The sequence below is a fragment of the Nesoenas mayeri genome (genome assembly GCF_963082525.1).
Source record: "Nesoenas mayeri genome assembly, chromosome: 11".
Taxonomy (NCBI): Eukaryota; Metazoa; Chordata; class Aves; order Columbiformes; family Columbidae; genus Nesoenas; species Nesoenas mayeri.
In genome coordinates, this window is record NC_137563.1 from 6,272,233 (window position 1) to 6,290,910 (window position 18,678).

The 18,678-nt window shown below is 48.7% G+C and overlaps 1 protein-coding gene across 1 annotated transcript; it reads left to right on the top strand.

Annotated features, from left to right (window-relative positions):
* The first annotated feature begins 929 nt into the window (after positions 1-929).
* On the top strand, positions 930-18,230 carry KLHL25 (kelch like family member 25). The gene is made up of 3 exons (XM_080351349.1): positions 930-1,087; positions 11,604-13,433; positions 17,963-18,230. Exon 2 carries the CDS (start codon positions 11,621-11,623, stop codon positions 13,388-13,390), a length of 1,770 nt encoding a protein of 589 aa, XP_080207475.1. The 5' UTR covers positions 930-1,087; positions 11,604-11,620; the 3' UTR covers positions 13,391-13,433; positions 17,963-18,230.
* Positions 18,231-18,678: the final 448 nt, after the last annotated feature.

Below are 18,678 nucleotides of genomic sequence, written 5' to 3' on the forward strand. Positions count from 1 at the left end.
AAGAAAATAAGGAACACCTCTTCCCTGCCTCTGTGTATCCAAAAAAACTTTCAGCATTTCTCCATATTGGAGAAATTGTTATTGTTTCTAAAAAAACCCTTTTCCCCCTGTTCATCCCATAAAGGAAGGCACTGATGCAGCATGAACTCCAGGCAGTTTCCTATTTGATCCCGAGCTCTCTGCACCTCCTTGCAGGCAATGGGACCCCGTAGGAGTTTCCTGACCTTCCCATTCCACATGTACCGAAATTTTGCTGAGCTGAGGCTGGAGATTTCAGAAATCTGCCCGAATTTTAGCAGAGTTTTCTTGACTTCTCCTGTCCTGCTACAGGCTTGGGTTGAAGGTGGGCGAGTGACACGCAAGGACAACACACCGTGAGGTGCCGATCGTGCCCAACCTGTAGAGCTGGGAGCCCGATTCCTGCCGTGGGGGCAGCGGGGGCAGCCTGGCAGGAGTTGTGACTCAGGGGGCAAAGGCCCTGCAGGGTCAGAGGGGAAGGAGGGTGTCACGGGTGCCTCCACGCGAGGCCGAAAGGCAGTTCCGGCAGTTGTGCAGCTCAGAGGACCCCACAAACCCTCCGGGAAACGCCAAATCGCCCGGTGTGGGGGCTGCAACGCACCCACGGGGGGAGAAGGACTAGAACGGGGGAAGGCGGCCTTTAGGACCCGGGGAGTTCCTGGCTGCCTTCGTCCCTCCCCCAAGCCGCTTTCCTTTCCTTCTATTGGTCGTTTCTCTCCGCTTGCGCCCGCCCCCTCCCATGCACCGCTCCGCAGGGGGGCGAAGCGGAGATGTACGTCACGCTCTCGGCGCTCTCTGATTGGCCGCGACGGCGGCAGCCGGCCCCGCCCCCGAGTCCCACGCGAGGCCGGTTCCACCCGCCGGTAACAGTGTATCCAGGGAGCGCGTCGCTGCGCTCCACGCGTGGGCCGGGAGCCGCCCCGCACCGGCCCCCTCCGCACGGAGCCGCCCGCCTGCTCGCCCTCCTTCCCGCCCTCCTTCCCTCCCCGCTCCCCGCAGGGCGCCCCGCGGGGCTGGGGGGCTTCGGGGTTCCCGGAGGTTTCGGCTCGGCCGGACGCGGAGAGAGACGGTGAGTTCTCTAAGCTTTGGGTTCAAGGCGCAGCTTGCAAATGCGGCTCTGGCCCCGCTTAGGAAGGCCGGGTTTGCTTCTGCAGGGATTCAGAGCCGGGGGAGGGCAGGGACCTGCCGTCCCAGGGGCAGATCATCCTCCGGCACCCAGCCTGCCGCCCCGGGCACCGGCCCCGGGGCTTGCCTGGGGTTTCAAAGCATCGTGTTTCGTAAGCAAGTTTCACAGGCGTGGAAAGCTGGTGGGGAAATGTTCAGGGAGGTGAAGAGCCTTTCTCTTCTAAATAAAAGGAAAAAAAAAAGGGCAAAAAGGAAAAATAAAGAAGCTGCTATTCATTTTTTTTTTTTTTAAATATGAAAGTAAAGTGGCATTGGCTTTTTTTTCTTCCCCCTTCTTGTACATACAGATCTCAGAACTGTTCTTTAATGGCTATAACTTCTATAGCCTTTCTGATGAAATCAGTGCAAGTAACCCTGCCTAGAGAAGCATTCAGGTTTGTATGAATGACTGAGCTGAGCTGTCAGAGGAGAAAAAATTGTTCTCTGTCTTTCTGCTATCCTGAGAGGCCCCTTTGCATTTAAAAAAGTTACAGGAGGGTTTGTTAGTTGTCTTTTCTTCTTTACTTTTTTAATCTACTCACTTGCACTTAGAGGGTTTGGGGTGGGGAACTTAACTTAGCCCAGTCTGTGCTTGGAAAATCTGTCCTCAGCCCTTCATAAGCGCACCTAAGTGTTTCATACTGTTAATACAGAGAGCCCCAGCTCCAAAACTGGTTTCTGCTTTCCTGGCAGTCTCTGTGTGTCATCTTCGCTTGTGATCTGCTGGAGTCACTTCCCTGGTCAGCGAGCCATGGGGCGTAGCTTTTGTAGTCTTCCTCCAAATGTACTTTTGGACAGAACCAGGGCCCCAGCAAAAAAAAAAACCAAACAACTCTTTAATCTTTATACTTTAACAATTCACTTTTCTTCTCTTTCCTTCCAGTATCTTGTGACGCTTGTTTATACTGAACTTAACTTAAAAGCAACTCGGGACGTTTGTAGCACACACTGCGTGTTTCTGGTGGTGACCAGCTGCTGCTGTTAACTCAGCTGTGTTATTGATTGCGGATCTGGTCATAGTTTCTCTTCAGAGTACGTGTAAACTAGGTCTGAACTCTCATGTAGTTTGTGTTCTTTGCTCATCTCTCAAGGGGTCAGACTCCTTAGTGAGATACGGACCCTTTCTGGGGCCTATCTGTTTTCCTTGTCCTGTCTGCTGCTTCAGATCAAATCTTATCTGAAAACGCATTTTGTCTCTTTTTGTGTCTTTAACCCCAACCATCTGCTCTGGTTTATCTCTGTGATAAGGCTCTGTATAGTCAGTGAAGCACTTGGGGGGGAGTTTGCAGTGGGAAGGTGTGGGGTGAGCACAAGATTCTCAGGACTCAAACCAGAGTGAAATGTGCTGCAGAAGCAAATTAGTTGCATCATAAAGGGGACACAAGAGAGTGTAAGCAGCTTCAGTGCCAGGGAACGTGAACAAAAACAAAAAGATAGGAAGTTTATTTTCTCAAGTATTTGGGGATTATTATTCCAAGTCCTTCTGCCTCAGCATGTATGGGAAGCATGTTTGGGGTAGGTTCAACTAACTCAGTAAGTCGCGCAGTGAGGATGGTGCCTTGGATGTGGTTTTTGGAGAGGAGATAAGGCCAGTTGAAAATTCTTTGACTGAAGGAACTAGGCAAATGAAACTTGTGAAGGCTTGGGAACAGACGACAAGATGCTGCATGACACGTACCCCAAATGTGTGAAAATGAGCGTGTGATACACAATATGGTCCCTCCAGTGCTGGAGCGAGTGCTGGACATGGCCCAGGACATGGACAAGGAGTGTGTGCATATCTATGTGTACATATGTGTGAATTATGATACCATTTTTGTCCCTACAGTGGTAACCAACCGTTCCCCAAAGCCTGCAGGAGTTCAGGTCCTGCCCCTTGCAGCTGGAGAAGGTTTTAGGCAATGTTTGTGGGGTGGGTGAGTGGAACAGGAAGGACAGGATGTGGCCATCTGTGGAGGTGGGAGAGGATGGGCAGCATTGCAAAAGAGGGTGTTGAGCAGGGCCTTGGCCCTGGGCAGGAGGAGGTGGAGCAGGATGGGCAGAGCTGGCCCCGGGTGTCTGTGGCAGTGATGCTCAGGGACTGTGGAAAAAGGGGCAGGTTTCAAGAAGCAGTGTCAGCACTTGAACTGAGAAGTAGATTTACTCACGTCTTTTATAGACTCTGATTGAATTGCAGCGAATGTAGCTGGCGTTGCTTAAAACAGTGGCTGTAGCAACGCCAGCTAGGAAAGCATTTAACTGTAACAAGCTGCCCCAAGCCCCCTTGGCCTCACCTTTAACGACCATCACATCGGTCTGTCTCTGCTTATCAACTTTATATCCCCACTGTGGCTATTAGAATAATTCCAGCCAGTGCAGGCTGCTCTGTCTTCTCCCCCATCACTTGAGCCTGAGAACGTTGCATGTCCCGTAACCACTGTCTGCTTGCTGACCATTAGACTTTGCAGAGACTACCAGTTTTATATGATGGCCTGTCAGATTGTGGCGATGCAAATTTATTACTGTAGCACACAGGCAATCGCTCTGGTTTGCTTGTGATGCATGCATAGATGCCCAGGGTAGACTATACTGTTGTCAAGCTGAACAATGAGCAATACCCTGTTCTGCATCCCCAGACCCTTTATTATCCATCAGTGCTTTACAATCCAGCTGGGAACGGCCGTTCTCTGTGCCCATCAACATCAGGGGCTAATCCATGCAGGAGGCACAAGGGCCTCCCATCTCCAGGGTTCTGAACCCTGGTCGGAATTTTAAATGAGCTTCTGCAAATTGAACCTGGCAATTGCACCAGGATCTCCTGCCTGGCAGGGCAATGGGGAACACAAAACAAAAGCCCAGGTTAACTGGCCAGACAAAAAAATTGAAATCCTGTCCTGACAGCAGGCAGACAGACCTGTTTGGTGTGAGTGTTTATAGCAGGGCTTTCTGGTTAGCCTGACCATCGGAGCAGTCAGCTCTGCCAACCTCAGAGCTGGGAGCTGGGCACAGTGCACAAAGAGTGGGAGGATCTGAATGTGCTTTCTGGAGTTAGCAGCTGCAGTGGTTATTCTGGCATTAATTTGATGTATACCGCATCTCATCGTCTAAACTCTCCCTGGGAAGTGGCATGTGGTTCCACTCCTCATATTTGAAGTACCAAAGGCCTTTTGCCTTTGCAGCACATTAGCAAGTTGGCTTGCTTGAAAAGGATTTTATTCTGCCCAGATGGGGCTGGGGTAGATACTGTGATGAAGTAGATTGTTTCCATTCTGGAGGCTTTTTGAGTATAATTTGGGAGACGGGACTGCAAACTCGTTTGCCTTCTCTGCAGCCCCGCATTCATTTTGCAAAGCGAATGTGATTGATTTGGCAGAATGGGATTTATTCACTGGTGGAGCTAGAGGGCAGGCGGGGAGGACAAAACCCCACAGCAGCCTCTGAAATGAATCACGGGCTCTCAAAAGATCTGCTGGGGTTAAGGCGTAGCAATGAAAAGCTATTGTCTGGAGCCTGAACTGTGGCTAAAAGCGTTATTTATCCCGATTTGGATAGTGGTTGTAGGAAGGTGTGGTATTCCCAGGAACTGCAAAGCCAATGTGCTTAGTGGTGAACATGAACTGTTTGATTGCCTCATAGGTAGCTCAAGAAGCTTTATGGAATATCTCAGTTGCAGAGTAACAAGTCCAATACCTGATTTGCAAATAAAACTGCCTGTATTGCATGCAAAGCTTATTTCCTATAGATATTTTTATTTTGGTTGGAAAATGGTCACTTTGGCTCAGATTAGTTTGTGTCTTATAGATTTGAGGCACTACTGCCCCTTTTCCTAGTGCTTTTGCAAGATAGAACAAGAACCTCACTAATTGGTACAGCTTGGCAATGCTGCTTTTGTTTTCTATGCTATAAGTGGCGTTCAGTAGATTCTTGTGGTGGCTTTGGGCTCAGAGTGGAGCACAGGTTTAAAGGGAGGAGTGGCGGGTACTAGTGAGAATGGGATATGAAGCAGTGATGGACAGACTGAATTTCTGAGTTCAGCTTTGCTTTAGTAAGCATGTTGACGTTCAGATACATGCCCCTACCTTCTCCAGACAATCTGATCTCCTGGAGCCTACAGAATTAGGCTTGGAAAACCTCCCAGTTTCTGTCTGAGCCAACAGAAGGAGCCTTTCACATGGTCTCTCTGTTTTCCGTCTAGGATGTACAGGCTAGACTAGAAAGTGAGAAAATGAGAAGAAATGGTAAGGATGCCTTCCATTATCAACGGATGGGGCAAGATCATAAATTCTGCACTGGGGGGGTTGGGGCCGACTGTCTTTCCTTTGCTTTCCCAATTGCAAATATGATGAAACAAGGAGAGTTTGTCAGGAAGGCCAAATCCAGCTCTGTTATGGAGATACCCTCTGATTCACAGCAGAGTTACGTTGCCCGAATTCCAGCGTACAAAATCACAGTTGCATCTTTGCTGCGTTAGTCATTCTGAAGAAGACAAGAATTTGGCTGACACAGACAAACCACTAAATTCACCAGAGTTGCTGGAGATGAACCCGATTTGTTAGAGAGCAGAGTCTGCATCCAGGCACACAGGAGTGTGGGCAGAGCCGAGACGATGCGGCGAATGAAGGTCCTTTGCTGCCCACCTGGCAGCAGCCCAAGCTCCACGCTCAGCAAGTGCACCGCAGCACTGAATGCCAGGTGCTATTTTAATTCCTTTCATCTCAAGCACTCTTTACAGAAGAGCCTTATTAGTATCGAGTATCTCAAGCAGCTCTGGGCTGTATACCTGATAGTCCACTGTGTTATGCAAGATCATGAACATCATCTGCAAACATCTTTACGTTTTTTCCTTCCCCTTTCTTGTTTTCTGTCTCTTTCCCCCATCATCTTTTCCTGTTTTTTGTTGTTTCTTTTTTTTCTGCTTTTGAAGCTCGGGCTGTGTCTGTGAGTACGTGAATGCCTACATGTAATAGTTCCCCCTTCTCAAACCTTTTGATGGTCTCTAGTGCTGGGAAGTTGCATCTGAAACACAGTTGTATCCGGTGTGTGTGTTTGACACCGAGTTGCCACACTGCCTTTTCTCCTAAGCAGCTTTGCAAAGAGCTTTAGAAATCTTTAGATTTCTAGTTTGCTACTCTGTACAGTGGTAGAAGGGGGAAAATTGGCTGTTTATGGCAGTAATTTTGTCCTGGGATGGCATTGCTGGCCTAAGCACATGGTAGTGAAGTCCGTGAAGGTGTTGGAAAGGTGCAGATATTCAGGACAAGTGAGCCCACATGTCACTAATGGATAGAGAATTTATCCCACCACTTCCAGGGGGAAGTTGAACTTTGGCTGAATTCAAGACAGCATTTCACCCCAAAGGGTTGATATTGTAAAACTGGAGAGAAAATAAAGATGAATATTATGCCTGCCTTCCTGCGAAAGCAGCCGTCACTGGCTGCTTGAGGTGGGTCTGCTCTGGTTTGGAAGAAATGGCTGTAGGTTGTGGTGTGGTCCATATGTGGAGGGCCCATATGGCTGACTGCTTAGGCATGAATCTCTGCTGCAGCATGAGCAGCTTCTTCCAGGTCTTCTGAGCTGAGCCAGTGGGGAACCTTACTGCTCTTTTTATTTTCTTATTTACAGCTTTAAATAATTCATGGTTGAGTGGGGCAAAAAGGAACATGTTCTGCTTGCTGCTTCTCTGAAAGTCTGATTGGCAAACAGAAAGTACAAGCTTCGGTTCATGGGATTTGGGCTCTTTGTTGGTGTTTAGCCAACCTTTACACTCTCGGGAGAACACTTATAAATCCTGTAGTTCTGCTCTTCTAAGCAGAAATGATTCTTGATCTCCCTGAAGTCCCACGGGGGAACATCTTGTTCACTCTCAAATATTGTTCTCTTGAAAGGAAGGTGCTTCTCAGCTGGTGATTCCCTGCAGATAATGAGTTAAATTGGAGATTTGTGGACAACCTGCTGGTTTGAGATGAAGAGGGGAACCCCAGGCCCAGCTAAATGTAGTCCATGTATCAACAGTCCTTCTGAGCTGTCCTCTATTATGCATTTGTTTTGTGATTGGAGACTGGAGGCTGATATAGCTTTGGAGTATCCAATATTCTACAAGCTCCTTGGGTTTTTCAAGAGGTAATAGAGCATTTCCTGAGGTTCTACTAAGTGATCCATACCAGCTCCCTGTAGCAGGACTCTGATATGGTGACCCACCAGCCTTCTGCTGAGACGTGGTTTGTAGGGAGCAAGAGGTGCTCAGGCAGGGTAACTGTGGCTGTTGTTTGGGTTTGGAGTTTGGCCAGCTCTGTGGTTTTGGTTCATCCCCTTGTTCTCTTTGTCAGCTTTGTCCTGTCCAGAGAGACTGCTGGGGTATTTTCTTCATAAGCTGATATATGAGGGGTCTCTTCTTTCTGAGCCAGTTCCTACCCTTCTTCTGGGTTGCTGTCTGCTCTGTGTGGGTGAGTGGAAGCATTTCCAAAGTGCCGTTATCCTCCTCTGCTGAGAAAGTCCTGTCTTTCCTATATCTGCTGTACAAAGGCTACAGACAGCCAGGGGAATACTATAGCTAGCAGCCAGCAGTGGATAGCTGTCAAAAAGCTGATGCCCTTCTGCCCTCATCCATATGGAATAAGGGTTATCGTCTGCCTCTGCATGCGGCAAGACCTTTCTGAAAGGCTGTGCAGCAGATATTTATTTTTTCAATAGCTGCCTGTAGAAGGAAAAAAATGAATGCAGTGTGGAGGAATCCCAGACCCAGTTTGTTCAGGTCATGCCTTCTGCTATTCGCGTTGACAGGTCTGTTCTGGTGATAGCTTCCTGCGTGATGGAGAATGCAGCTGTGAGCTCTGATAACCCCCTCAGCTCTTGCAGAGCAGGTGGGAGCTTGGAAGGAGCCACTGACAGGTTTCTTTGTGTAAAATATTCCTCATTTTGAGCAGTTCTGGTTTTTCTCTTTAGCTCAGTAGCTGGATAAGGGAAATGAGGAATGTAGTGGGGGACAAATTCTGAGCTGCATGCATCTGCTGCTGAGAAGTGCCTAAGAGCTCAGGTCCAGCCTGTTCATCGCTGCAGTTAAACTTCATTTAAATTGAAGCACACGTTTGTGCACCTCATGAAAAAAATGTAGACAGTCCTTTTAGTTACAGGCTTCTGAGATTCATAAGGCTTCTAGATTTTGGGACAAACCCATCAGATGAAATAGCTGCTGTTGGCAGTTTCTGTTCATCTGATATGGGTGGGATGGTGCCAAGTTCTCTGGTAGACCAAGAGGCGCACCGAGGTGTGAATGTGAGGAGAAGAATTAGAGCCTGCCACTTTTCAGCTTGTGCCCAGCTATGGTAGCATTCAAGAAGTCATCAAAACAAGCTGTTTTGGAAGCTGCTGAAAACCACAAGCAAGCCTTGCTGGTGAGATGGCTGCAGACCAGAGTTCAGAGGCTGCTTTAGTTTCAAGTTCCTGGTCTGGGTAGCCCAGGTGATCTGTGACCAGTGATGTCCAGTGTCATAACCTGGCTCCAAGGGAGGCCAACTCAAGGGGCTGTGGCCTCATTAGCTTTCAGGCTTGCAGCTGTACTAGGGACCAGCTGATGCCCATAGTGGGACAAGGTGATATGGAGAGCAGCCCTGATGGGGACTGGAACCTGCTGACTTATTCCCTGGATGCTCTTCAATGTTGGGTAGAAATATTATTTGGTTACCCAGTGCCTTGGGCAAGATGTTTGATGTTGGAAGCCTGAGATACTTTATATATGTGTATGTGTGTATATATGAAGTGGCTCTGCAGCTTTTATATAGACATTTTTCATTTCTAAATGACCTGCCCCTTCCATTCCGTGTAGTGGCTTTTCTAATCTTAGTGTCAGAAAAAATGATGCTACCTTCCTGCAATCTTTTTGTTTGTTTCTATAGCTGTCTTGTATAAATTGCTTAATTTTTTCTCATAAGCAAATCAAAGGTTAACATTGAATAGCTGACCTGAGCTGCAAGCAAAGCAAGCAGTAGTGTCAGAGTTGTTTCTGAGGTTGTAGGAGTAGGAACCTAAATCAATAGCTTTTAGCACACTCATGAATGTTTCATTTGTATTCCTCACTTCGGCATTATAGAACTTTGGCACTGGAATCCATATAACCTCTTAAATTAGTGTTGTCCCTGCTGTGCTGTGTGTAGATGTTGGAAAGCATTTTTCCCTCAAATGCACTTCGAAGTGCTGCTCTACAATGGCATTTTCCTTCCTGTTTTGGAGCCGTGATTACACACAGCCTCCAACCCCAAGTGGAACGAGCTTGGTGGCCTCAGCCCCAGGCTGCAGGGATTTTGGTGATGACCATGCACATATCTAACCCCAATACTGCAGCAATGCTGCTGCCTGGCTCAGAGGCTGAGCAGGAGTTGTGGCTGCTTGGCCAAGCTATTGTTTCTGGACAGAGAAGCCTGGAGGGACCTTTTCCCTGGACTGCGATACAGCCATGAGGAATGAGTGAGGGGCCTCGGGAGGACCAACCTCAATAATTAAAGGCAGGGGTACAGAAGGAAGGACATACCTACAACTATTTGTCAAATTGAGACTCTTATGGAGGCGCTGGAGAAGCAAGAGGTAGGAAGCATGTGATCAAAGCGTGAGTTGGGCAGCTTATCTGCCCATCCACCTCTGCTCGGGGTCATCCACCCATGGAGCACGGGAGGCTTGTACAGGTCCAGGTCCCTTCTAGGTCAAGGCTGTGACTTCCCAGCAGCCTGGCAGAGCCACATCCCCTCTTTCAGTGTTTTGTGTTTTCCACTGGGACCCCAAGTGCTGGGCTGGGGTGAGGGCAGTGAGCTCAGCTTAGCTGGGCAGGACAGGGCTGATCTGTAGACCTTGTGCCTGCAGGGGAGAGAACATCCTTGAGACACTTGGGGCTGCAAAGAACAAATTAAAAAAAACCAACTAAACATCAATAAAACCCCAACCAAAACCCCTCCCCAACTGTATTTGTGTGGCTAATTACTCATTTCTAAACAATTAGGTGGCTGGAGTGGGATGCCATGGGATTTCAGCCTTGGTGTCTCCAGCCTGCAAAGCAAAACTTAAGTGTTTTGTGGAAGAGGGGTAGGAAAGGGATAGAAAAGTATTCCTGGGTGAGAGGGAAGATGGAGCGGACATTAATAGTGTTTCTCAAGCAACCCCTTTTTCCTGTGAATTGAGCCCACTTTTACCAGCTTGTAGCCCTTTCTCGTGGCTGCCTTGTGTTGGCGGGCACTGAGCTGGAGGCAGCAGCCCTGCTGTTCCTGCGCATCCCAACAGGGTCCTCCCTGCCCCGAGCACCAAAACGCTCCTGGCACAGTTCAGACCCCGCAGATCTCTGAGACTTGTCCCCATCTTTAGCACATTTACCTGGCTACCCACCCGCTTTTACTGAAAAATAATCATCATCTAGTGCAGCGTCTGTGGTGGCTTTGCTGTGTGTGCTGTCACAGGGGCCAATAGTGGAGGCTGACCCCATTTTTCTTTTATTTTGGGTTCATTTTTCAAACCTCAGGGCAGTTGTGCTACCAGCTTCAGTACTGACTTTCTGCTGTAAGAGAGGACTCTATGATTATCTATCTGTCTGCTTTAGTTACATGGGGGACAAAACAGAGCTGGCTAAAATATTTTGGAGCAAGTGACTTGCATTTTATTAAGTACTATTAATTTGATTAGACCAAAGGCTTTTTCTTCCACAGCAAGGATGGATATCAGGTAGCACTGAAATGAAATAGTATCTAATAAAAGCCTTGTGTTTGCTTCTGCCTGTCTGTTAAAAAGCATAATTTAGCTGTCTCTTTTGTCTTATTCTCTGATGAGAATCAGTCCTGCAAAATGTTTAAGTCACATGAAGTGTCTGGTAAGTTTTATCAACAAAAACTAAAATGAAAGGGTTTGGTAAAATTTGTTTAAAACTTTTGGCTTGTGCTGGTAGTTAAATATTCCATAAATAAAACCAGTAGCAATTGCCTTTCCTAAACCTACAATAATCTTCATGAAAATCAGAAGCCAAACTTGATTTCTGCTGAGCCAAGAACAGACCAGTGCCCTTTCTCCTGGATATGCTGCTCTCTTAGTGCTGTTTTCTAAGGAAAAATAACTCCTCTGAGGTTTGCCAACACCCTCGAGGGGCTGTTGAGACAATTTACCGTCACGTTTGGGTTTTGATTGCTTCATCTGTTGCTGAAACCAAAGTGCAGAATTTCCCCCTTCACCTCCCTCCACTTTCCCCCCCGCTAAGCCCAATTTAGGGTTTTGGAGGATGTGAGGGTGCAGGAGACACGGGCTCTGCAAGCCGGGGTGAGGGAGCACCCGCAGAGCAGGAACACTGGGGTGGCACCTGCTGTTTCACATTTGAGGTTCATTCAGGAGGACCAGAGTTGTATAGTATATATCCTTCATGTAAGGACAAGAGAATAATGTTTTTTCTGTTTTGTTTTTGTTTTTTTTCTCTGCAGGCAAGAGGTCTGTCATCATGTCGGTCAGCGTCCACGAGAACCGTAAATCCCGGACTAGTACCGGCTCCATGAACATCTTGCTTTTTCACAAAGCTTCCCACCCAGACTGCGTCTTGTCCCATCTGAACACCCTGCGAAAGCACCGCATGTTCACTGATGTCACCCTTTGGGCAGGGAACAGGTCATTCCCGTGTCATCGGGCAGTGCTGGCCGCCTCCAGCAGATACTTTGAAGCCATGTTTAGCAATGGCCTCCGGGAGAGCCTGGATGATGAGGTGAACTTCCATGACAGCCTCCACCCAGAAGTGCTGGAGCTGTTGTTGGACTTTGCGTATTCCTCTCGCATCATCATCAACGAGGAGAACGCGGAGTCCCTCCTGGAGGCTGGAGACATGCTACAGTTCCACGATGTCCGAGATGCAGCGGCTGAATTCTTGGAGAAGAACCTCTACCCTTCCAACTGCCTGGGCATGATGCTGCTCTCGGATGCTCATCAGTGCCGGCGGCTCTATGAGCTCTCCTGGAGGATGTGCTTGGTCAACTTTGAGACTGTTCACAAGAGTGAGGACTTCAACAACCTTTCCAAGGACACTCTGCTGGACCTCATCTCCAGTGATGAGCTGGAAATTGAGGATGAAGAAAAGGTCTTTAAGGCTGTCATCCAGTGGGTGAAATATGATCTAGATGAGCGGAAGGCGTATCTCCCAGAACTTCTGAGGAATGTTCGTCTGGCCTTGCTTCCCTCTGAATGTCTCAAGGAAGCCTTGGCTTGTGAGGACTTGATCATGGTGGATGAAAGGAACAAGCTTGTCTTGGATGAAGCTATTCAGTGCAAGAAGAAGATCCTCCAGAATGATGGTGTGGTCACCAGTCCATGTGCCAGGCCTCGCAAAGCTGGGCACACCTTGCTGATCCTGGGAGGACAGACCTTCATGTGTGATAAGATCTACCAAGTGGATCACAAAGCAAAGGAAATTATCCCCAAAGCAGACCTGCCGAGTCCACGGAAGGAGTTTAGTGCCTGTGCCATCGGCTGCAAAGTATATATCACTGGAGGCAGGGGCTCAGAGAATGGGGTCTCAAAAGATGTGTGGGTGTATGACACTGTTCATGAGGAATGGTCAAAAGCTGCCCCAATGTTGATAGCTCGGTTTGGACATGGCTCAGCTGAACTGGAAAACTGCCTGTACGTGGTTGGTGGACACACTGCAGTAGCTGGAGTCTTTCCTGCATCTCCTTCTGTTTCCTTGAAGCAAGTAGAGAAGTACGATCCCGTAGCCAACAAATGGACCATGGTGGCTCCTTTGAGAGATGGAGTGAGCAACGCTGCGGTGGTGAGCGCCAGGCTCAAGCTTTTTGTCTTTGGTGGGACCAGCATTCACCGAGACATGGTGTCCAAAGTCCAGTGCTACGAGCCAGCTGCAAATCGTTGGATGATCAAAGCCGAATGCCCACAGCCGTGGCGCTACACGGCAGCTGCTGTCCTGGGCAGCCAGATTTTCATCATGGGGGGAGACACAGAATTCACAGCAGCATCTGCCTATCGTTTTGACTGCGAAACAGATCAGTGGACACGCATTGGAGACATGACAGCCAAGCGCATGTCATGCCACGCTTTGGCCTCGGGGAATAAACTCTATGTGGTGGGGGGTTATTTTGGGACTCAGAGGTGCAAAACGCTGGACTGCTATGACCCTACGTCAGACACGTGGAACTGTATCACCACAGTGCCTTACTCACTCATCCCCACAGCGTTTGTCAGCACCTGGAAGCACTTGCCATCATGATGAGGGTCAGGGATTGGGGGCTTGTATCCAGGAGGTCAATAAGGTAAGAGTCTCCACCTTTTAAACTGAAACTTGCTTTCTCACCTCAATTGCATCTCCATGCACCACACTGATGCCACAGATTCTAGGTTGCTCACGCGTTTTGAGAAGGGAGCATTTAAAGGTGAGATGCAAGGCCAGAGAAGGGTAATCAGCTCTACCATGTTGGAAGTCATAGCTAGCTCCCAGGTTTCTCTTGTTTCCGGATGGTCCCCTCAGTATCTGAAGAGAAATCTCCACGGCTATCACCATAGAAAACATCCTGTCCCCATGCACTTGAAGGAGCAGTGGTTTCTAAAAGCACTTGCATGTGAGTCTTGGGACGGCCTTGGGCAACAAGTGCTTTGGAAAAAGTCTCAGGAGTTCAATATTTTTGCTGGATATCAAGGCGATTGATTCGGAGCTGATGAATATGTAGGCAAGTGACCTTTGGGATGCCAGCAAATCCTGGATCTCTTTTCATGCTCTCTATTTACATTTCGGTGGGTAGCAGGAGCAGAAGCTTAGAAGCCACAGTGCATTTGATGGTCGTGGTGTTTATTTAACATCCAAGCTGTTGCTTATTAAATCAGAACTTCTGAGACGTCTGAGGGGGGCAGAAGGGGTTTTGTAACCAGAAGAAGAATGTGTTTATCAGCGTTTTGGGGTGTGTGAGACTCAGAAAGTTGGTGGAAACTCATGACGTCCTCTTTCATTCTGGTGCCCTTGTGTATTCAGGGAAGTTGCTATTGCAATGCCACTCAGACAGTGCTGTTGGTTCCTCCTGTCTCCCTCCCAATGGGATGTTTGGTTGCCATTCTGGTTACCAGTTTCATGCCATAGAACTTTGCACGTCTTCACCAATCTGTGCTGAGATGCAGCTGGCCAGCCAAAGGCCAAAAACTCTTCTCACCTTGCATTGTGAAAGCAGGTATTGATACAGGCTGCACTTGGATAGCATCATCTTCCCAGGAAGCCTGTAACATCTCTTGTAGCTCAGTCTGCGGGTTTCACAGGGCCCGCAACACACACAGCCCTTCTTTGCTGGCTGGAGACTCCCTCCCAATTAGCTGAAGGAGCTGGGAAATCCTCATGGGTGGGGGCAGGATTGCCAACATTCATTACAGTTTTCTTTGGAAGGTGGAGACTGTGGGGAGGGAAGTTCTTCCCTAGACTCATCAAAATCCACTTCACTTAATACAGGGAGGAAAGAATGCTGCCCAAACCCTCTAACACCCTCTCGCTTCCCTGCTTCCCCCTTGGTGTGGTTGGTGCGCCTGGGAATCGCCCAACGGGGGAAATTACTGGCATCTCCCAGTTGATCATCTCTTTTGATGCCAGCTGGGAAGGGAGGAGGAGCTCCTGGCACCTCTGCCAGGCATTTGCCCAATGTGACCATCTTGCTTTTCTCAGGTGGGAAACAAAAAAAGCACCCAGAGCATTATGCTGGTCTTTGATTTGCGAAACACCTGGTTTTAACATGGTTTGGACCACAGTGAGGGCAGGGCAAAAGCAGAAAGGGTTAAAATGAGATCTCACTCAGAGCTTTCTCAGCACTGGAAGATAATGGCCTTTCCAAAATCTCCTCCTCAGGCGTTGCCTAGCATCTGTCACAGTGGCTCAGTAATCTAATTAACTGCCACTCAGCTATTAAATATTGCAGCACAGAGTGTGAGGACTCCATCATTTTCAGCTCGGGTCAATGGGGCCTCCCTTTAAGAGCCATCCTAGACCTGAAAATTAATTTTCTCTGGTAGCAGATGCATCTGAATATTAAAGCTCAACACCAGCCACACTGGTAGGAATAGAAATATGGAATATTTAGAGGTAGGAGTTGATTCTTCAGCCACCAAATAAAAAGCAGTCTCTGAAGGCACAGCGATATTATTTTCCTCCCTTACCTTTTTCCTCTGTACTGTTTGTGAGTTCTTCAGACCTAATAAACGACTTTGGCGGGGTTATGTATCTTTTTCCTCTGTAAGCTGGAGCCTGGCACAAGGACAAGAAAACTAGGAACTATATAATACGCCAACCTGCAAATGAAACTGGTGAAAAGTCACTGTGTGAGGGTTTTATATGCTTTTTTGGCTTTGCTTCCACTCATTGGTTGAAAGAAGAATTTAAAATATACTTGTATGTGTTCTTGCCAGACAGAATGTCTCTTCATTTTCCTAGAGGTTTTTTGTTGTTTTTTTTTTTAAAAAAAAACCCTAAGGTATTGTTATGGCCTCAGATACTGTGACAGCTCCTTAAATAAAGCACCAAGACTGGTGGGTGAAGGCCAGACTGTACCATCCACATCCCACGTGCTTACCTTGGCTGTCTTTGCTGCACCTGTGCCAAAACTGGGCTCAGGAACTGGTGTAACTGGCTATAGCGTTCTGCAACTCCTCCATCATCCTACAGCGGCTCTGGCTGAGGGATCTTCTGGCTTGCAGCTCCCACCGTGTGAGGTCTCTGCCGTACCACCTGGTTTGGTCCCCATGGGATCCTTCTTCAAGAAGGGGCACCCAGAAGGCAGGTTGGCCAGCAGCACTTGCATTCAAACCAGCCCTGAAAACCAAATAATGCATCCTTGGAAAGCGCTGGTTGTAAAACACCGAGCCTGCTTTTCATTTAAGCATAAAACTAATCAGCTGGAAATGTTTTCTGGAGGCCCTGGCCTTCACCCTTCCCAGCTGGGGCCAGAGTGCCTTTCAGCAGAGGTCCCCGTGCCCCTGCCAAGGGTGCTGTGTGACATTAATTTAGCGCTTATTGCCGGCAGTTAATTCCAGGGATCAAGCGTGCTTAGCAATATGAAATGTGAAAGCCCAGTCTCCTCCCACCCGTGGTGGTGGAGCCCTAAGGAGGCAAATCATTACAAAAGGGAAATAAAATACTAGAACTCAACTAATAAAGACTCTGTGTTTATAAACAGAAGCAAAGCCCAGCCCGGAGCTTGGGGAACAATGCAGGGTGCTCTGTTAGAGTCCTGTGCAGTGACAGTTGATGGGGACAACTCTATACATACCAGGAGGTGACTTCAGGTTGTATCAGGAACAGGTTCTCCAAGCTGCCTGTCTCCGAATTAAAAGTGGTTTCTCCAAATGATCTGTCCTGTGCGATGCTATAATTTTCATGCAGTGGAGTCACAGATGGGCTTGGAGCAGAGAGAGGAGCCTCCAGCTGGGGTTTGGGATGGTCACTGGGGACTGAGGAGCTACACATTGCATGGTCCAGCTGAGGACAAGAAGATGATGGGCTCAGAGCCCATTTTGTGGCTTCCACAAGAGCCCTTTGGTGGGTTTAGCTCCTGTGAGGTCTGTGGGGTGACACCAGCAGCTGGTGCCTGCTGTTAGATCAGTGCTGAGCAGCCAAGGCTGTGGGTTTTTGAGGCTCTTCTGGCACCTAAAAGTTGCTCTTTGGCCCTGAAGCTCTTGCAAGGATTTAGGCAGCAAGCCAGGCACACAACCCTATTCTGATACCACACACTAGGCGTCAGATCTGTTCAGTGGCTTTTCCTGAGTATTTAATTACAGCTTAGATAACAAGCCTTTTGCAAAGACGGTTTTACCGCTGCCTGGTCTGGCTTCCCTTCCACATGAAGCTGCACTTGGTCAACTTTTACCTTGCAAGAATCTGCAGGGTTTTGCTGCTCTGCATCATTCCTGGCTCCATCTGCAGAGCCCTGCTTGCAGCCAGACACCTTCCCATGCAAAAGCCCTGGGTGCCTGCAAAAAACAGCCTAAAAAAACAAACACCCAACAAACCAACCTCAGGATGATCTCCCATCTCTGAAATGCCACAGCTCACCTGTGTGCTGCTGGATTTGTTCCTTGCAACCTGTTAAAAACCTCACTGGTATTGCTGGAACAAAGTCACAGCTGGTTTGTCTCAGTGGCTCCTAGGAAAACCCATCTGCATGTGCATAACAGCGAGGCTGGATAAACAGGGACTTCAGTTTTTGCTGCTGCTGCTCTTTCCAAGTGGCTGGTTGTCTCTGAAGCCAGTTTATCAGGCAGCATTGGAAGGGAGTGGCTGGCCTGGGGAGGAAAGTCGATGAAAATCAGGCTTTTCCTAACCCTGGGCAGATGGAAACTTGTGCAGTCTGAGCTCAGCCCCAGACTGGATTAATCAACCCCTTGGAAACGTCAGTTGTACCGATGGTTTTGGAGCAACTGGTGGAAAAAGAGAAAAAGGGTCTTTTTGTTTTTTCTGTTCCACTTCTTGGGCCCTCCTCTCTGCCCTAAAAAAAAAGAAAAAGAAAAAAAAGCTAAAACTCAATTTCTTTCAATGTTTCATTCCCTTCTCACATCCATAGAGGTTTCCTGGTCGGCTCTTCCTGGTGCTCTGAGCCCTCCCCAGGTGAACACCCACTCTCTCCCCTCTCCTGCGAAAGCAAAGCACACCCCAAACCCCAAACAAACCAGCTGCTTTCCACCCCTACCCATCCTTGCAGTCTGGGTGGGGGTTTAGGCCAATAGCTGCCAACGCGCAGCCCCTTTTCTGGTGTTCCCCTGGGTGCACTCAGCTGAGCATCGCAGCTGTTAATGAGCTTTCTCTTTCCCTCCCCAGGTGCCAGAGTCACCTCCACGTCCCCTGTCTCACTGCTGGAGCCGACACAGTCAACGAGTTCCCTCCTGTTCCCTGCCCAGGACTCCGCGGAGCCTTTCACATCCCTTCCAGGCACCAGGAGCAGGAGGCACAACTGGCCCTGCCACCAGCACCGTGCTGTGGTGGCACAAAGGGCCACCCAGCCCTGCCACCGGCCACTGCACGGGGACAGTGAGGAGCTGGGATTGTTGGCTGCTGGGCTGGGTACAGGGACACAGGGACACAGGGATGGCTCATGGGTGCTGGTGACCCAACAGGACTGGGAAGATAGAGGGTGTGCACCCACTACCTCCCTCAGCAAGCACGGCCTGGGGAGCCATTAGGTGCTTTTTCTCGGTTGGGGGGGCTAAGAGATACTAATTTTTTTTTTAAAGGCAATGAACTTACCATTGGGAATGGCTGCTGTTTGGGTGACTTGAAAGTGTTTTTTAAAGGGAAGAGGGGTTAAGCCTACCTGGCTTTCTCGATCCTCTGGCCGCTCCGGCAATGGCTGTCGAAACATTAAAGCGTGGGAGCTCGGGACGGCTGCCAACAGTGCCGGGTACCACGGTGAAACAGGGCAGGTGCCTTTTGTTTTGCACTTTCTTTCTTGCCCCTTTCCTCACCGCAGCCGGTTGTGATTCGATCAGAGGCCGGGCAGCTCCTGGCACACAGCTGCTGGGAAGAACACGGCGGCT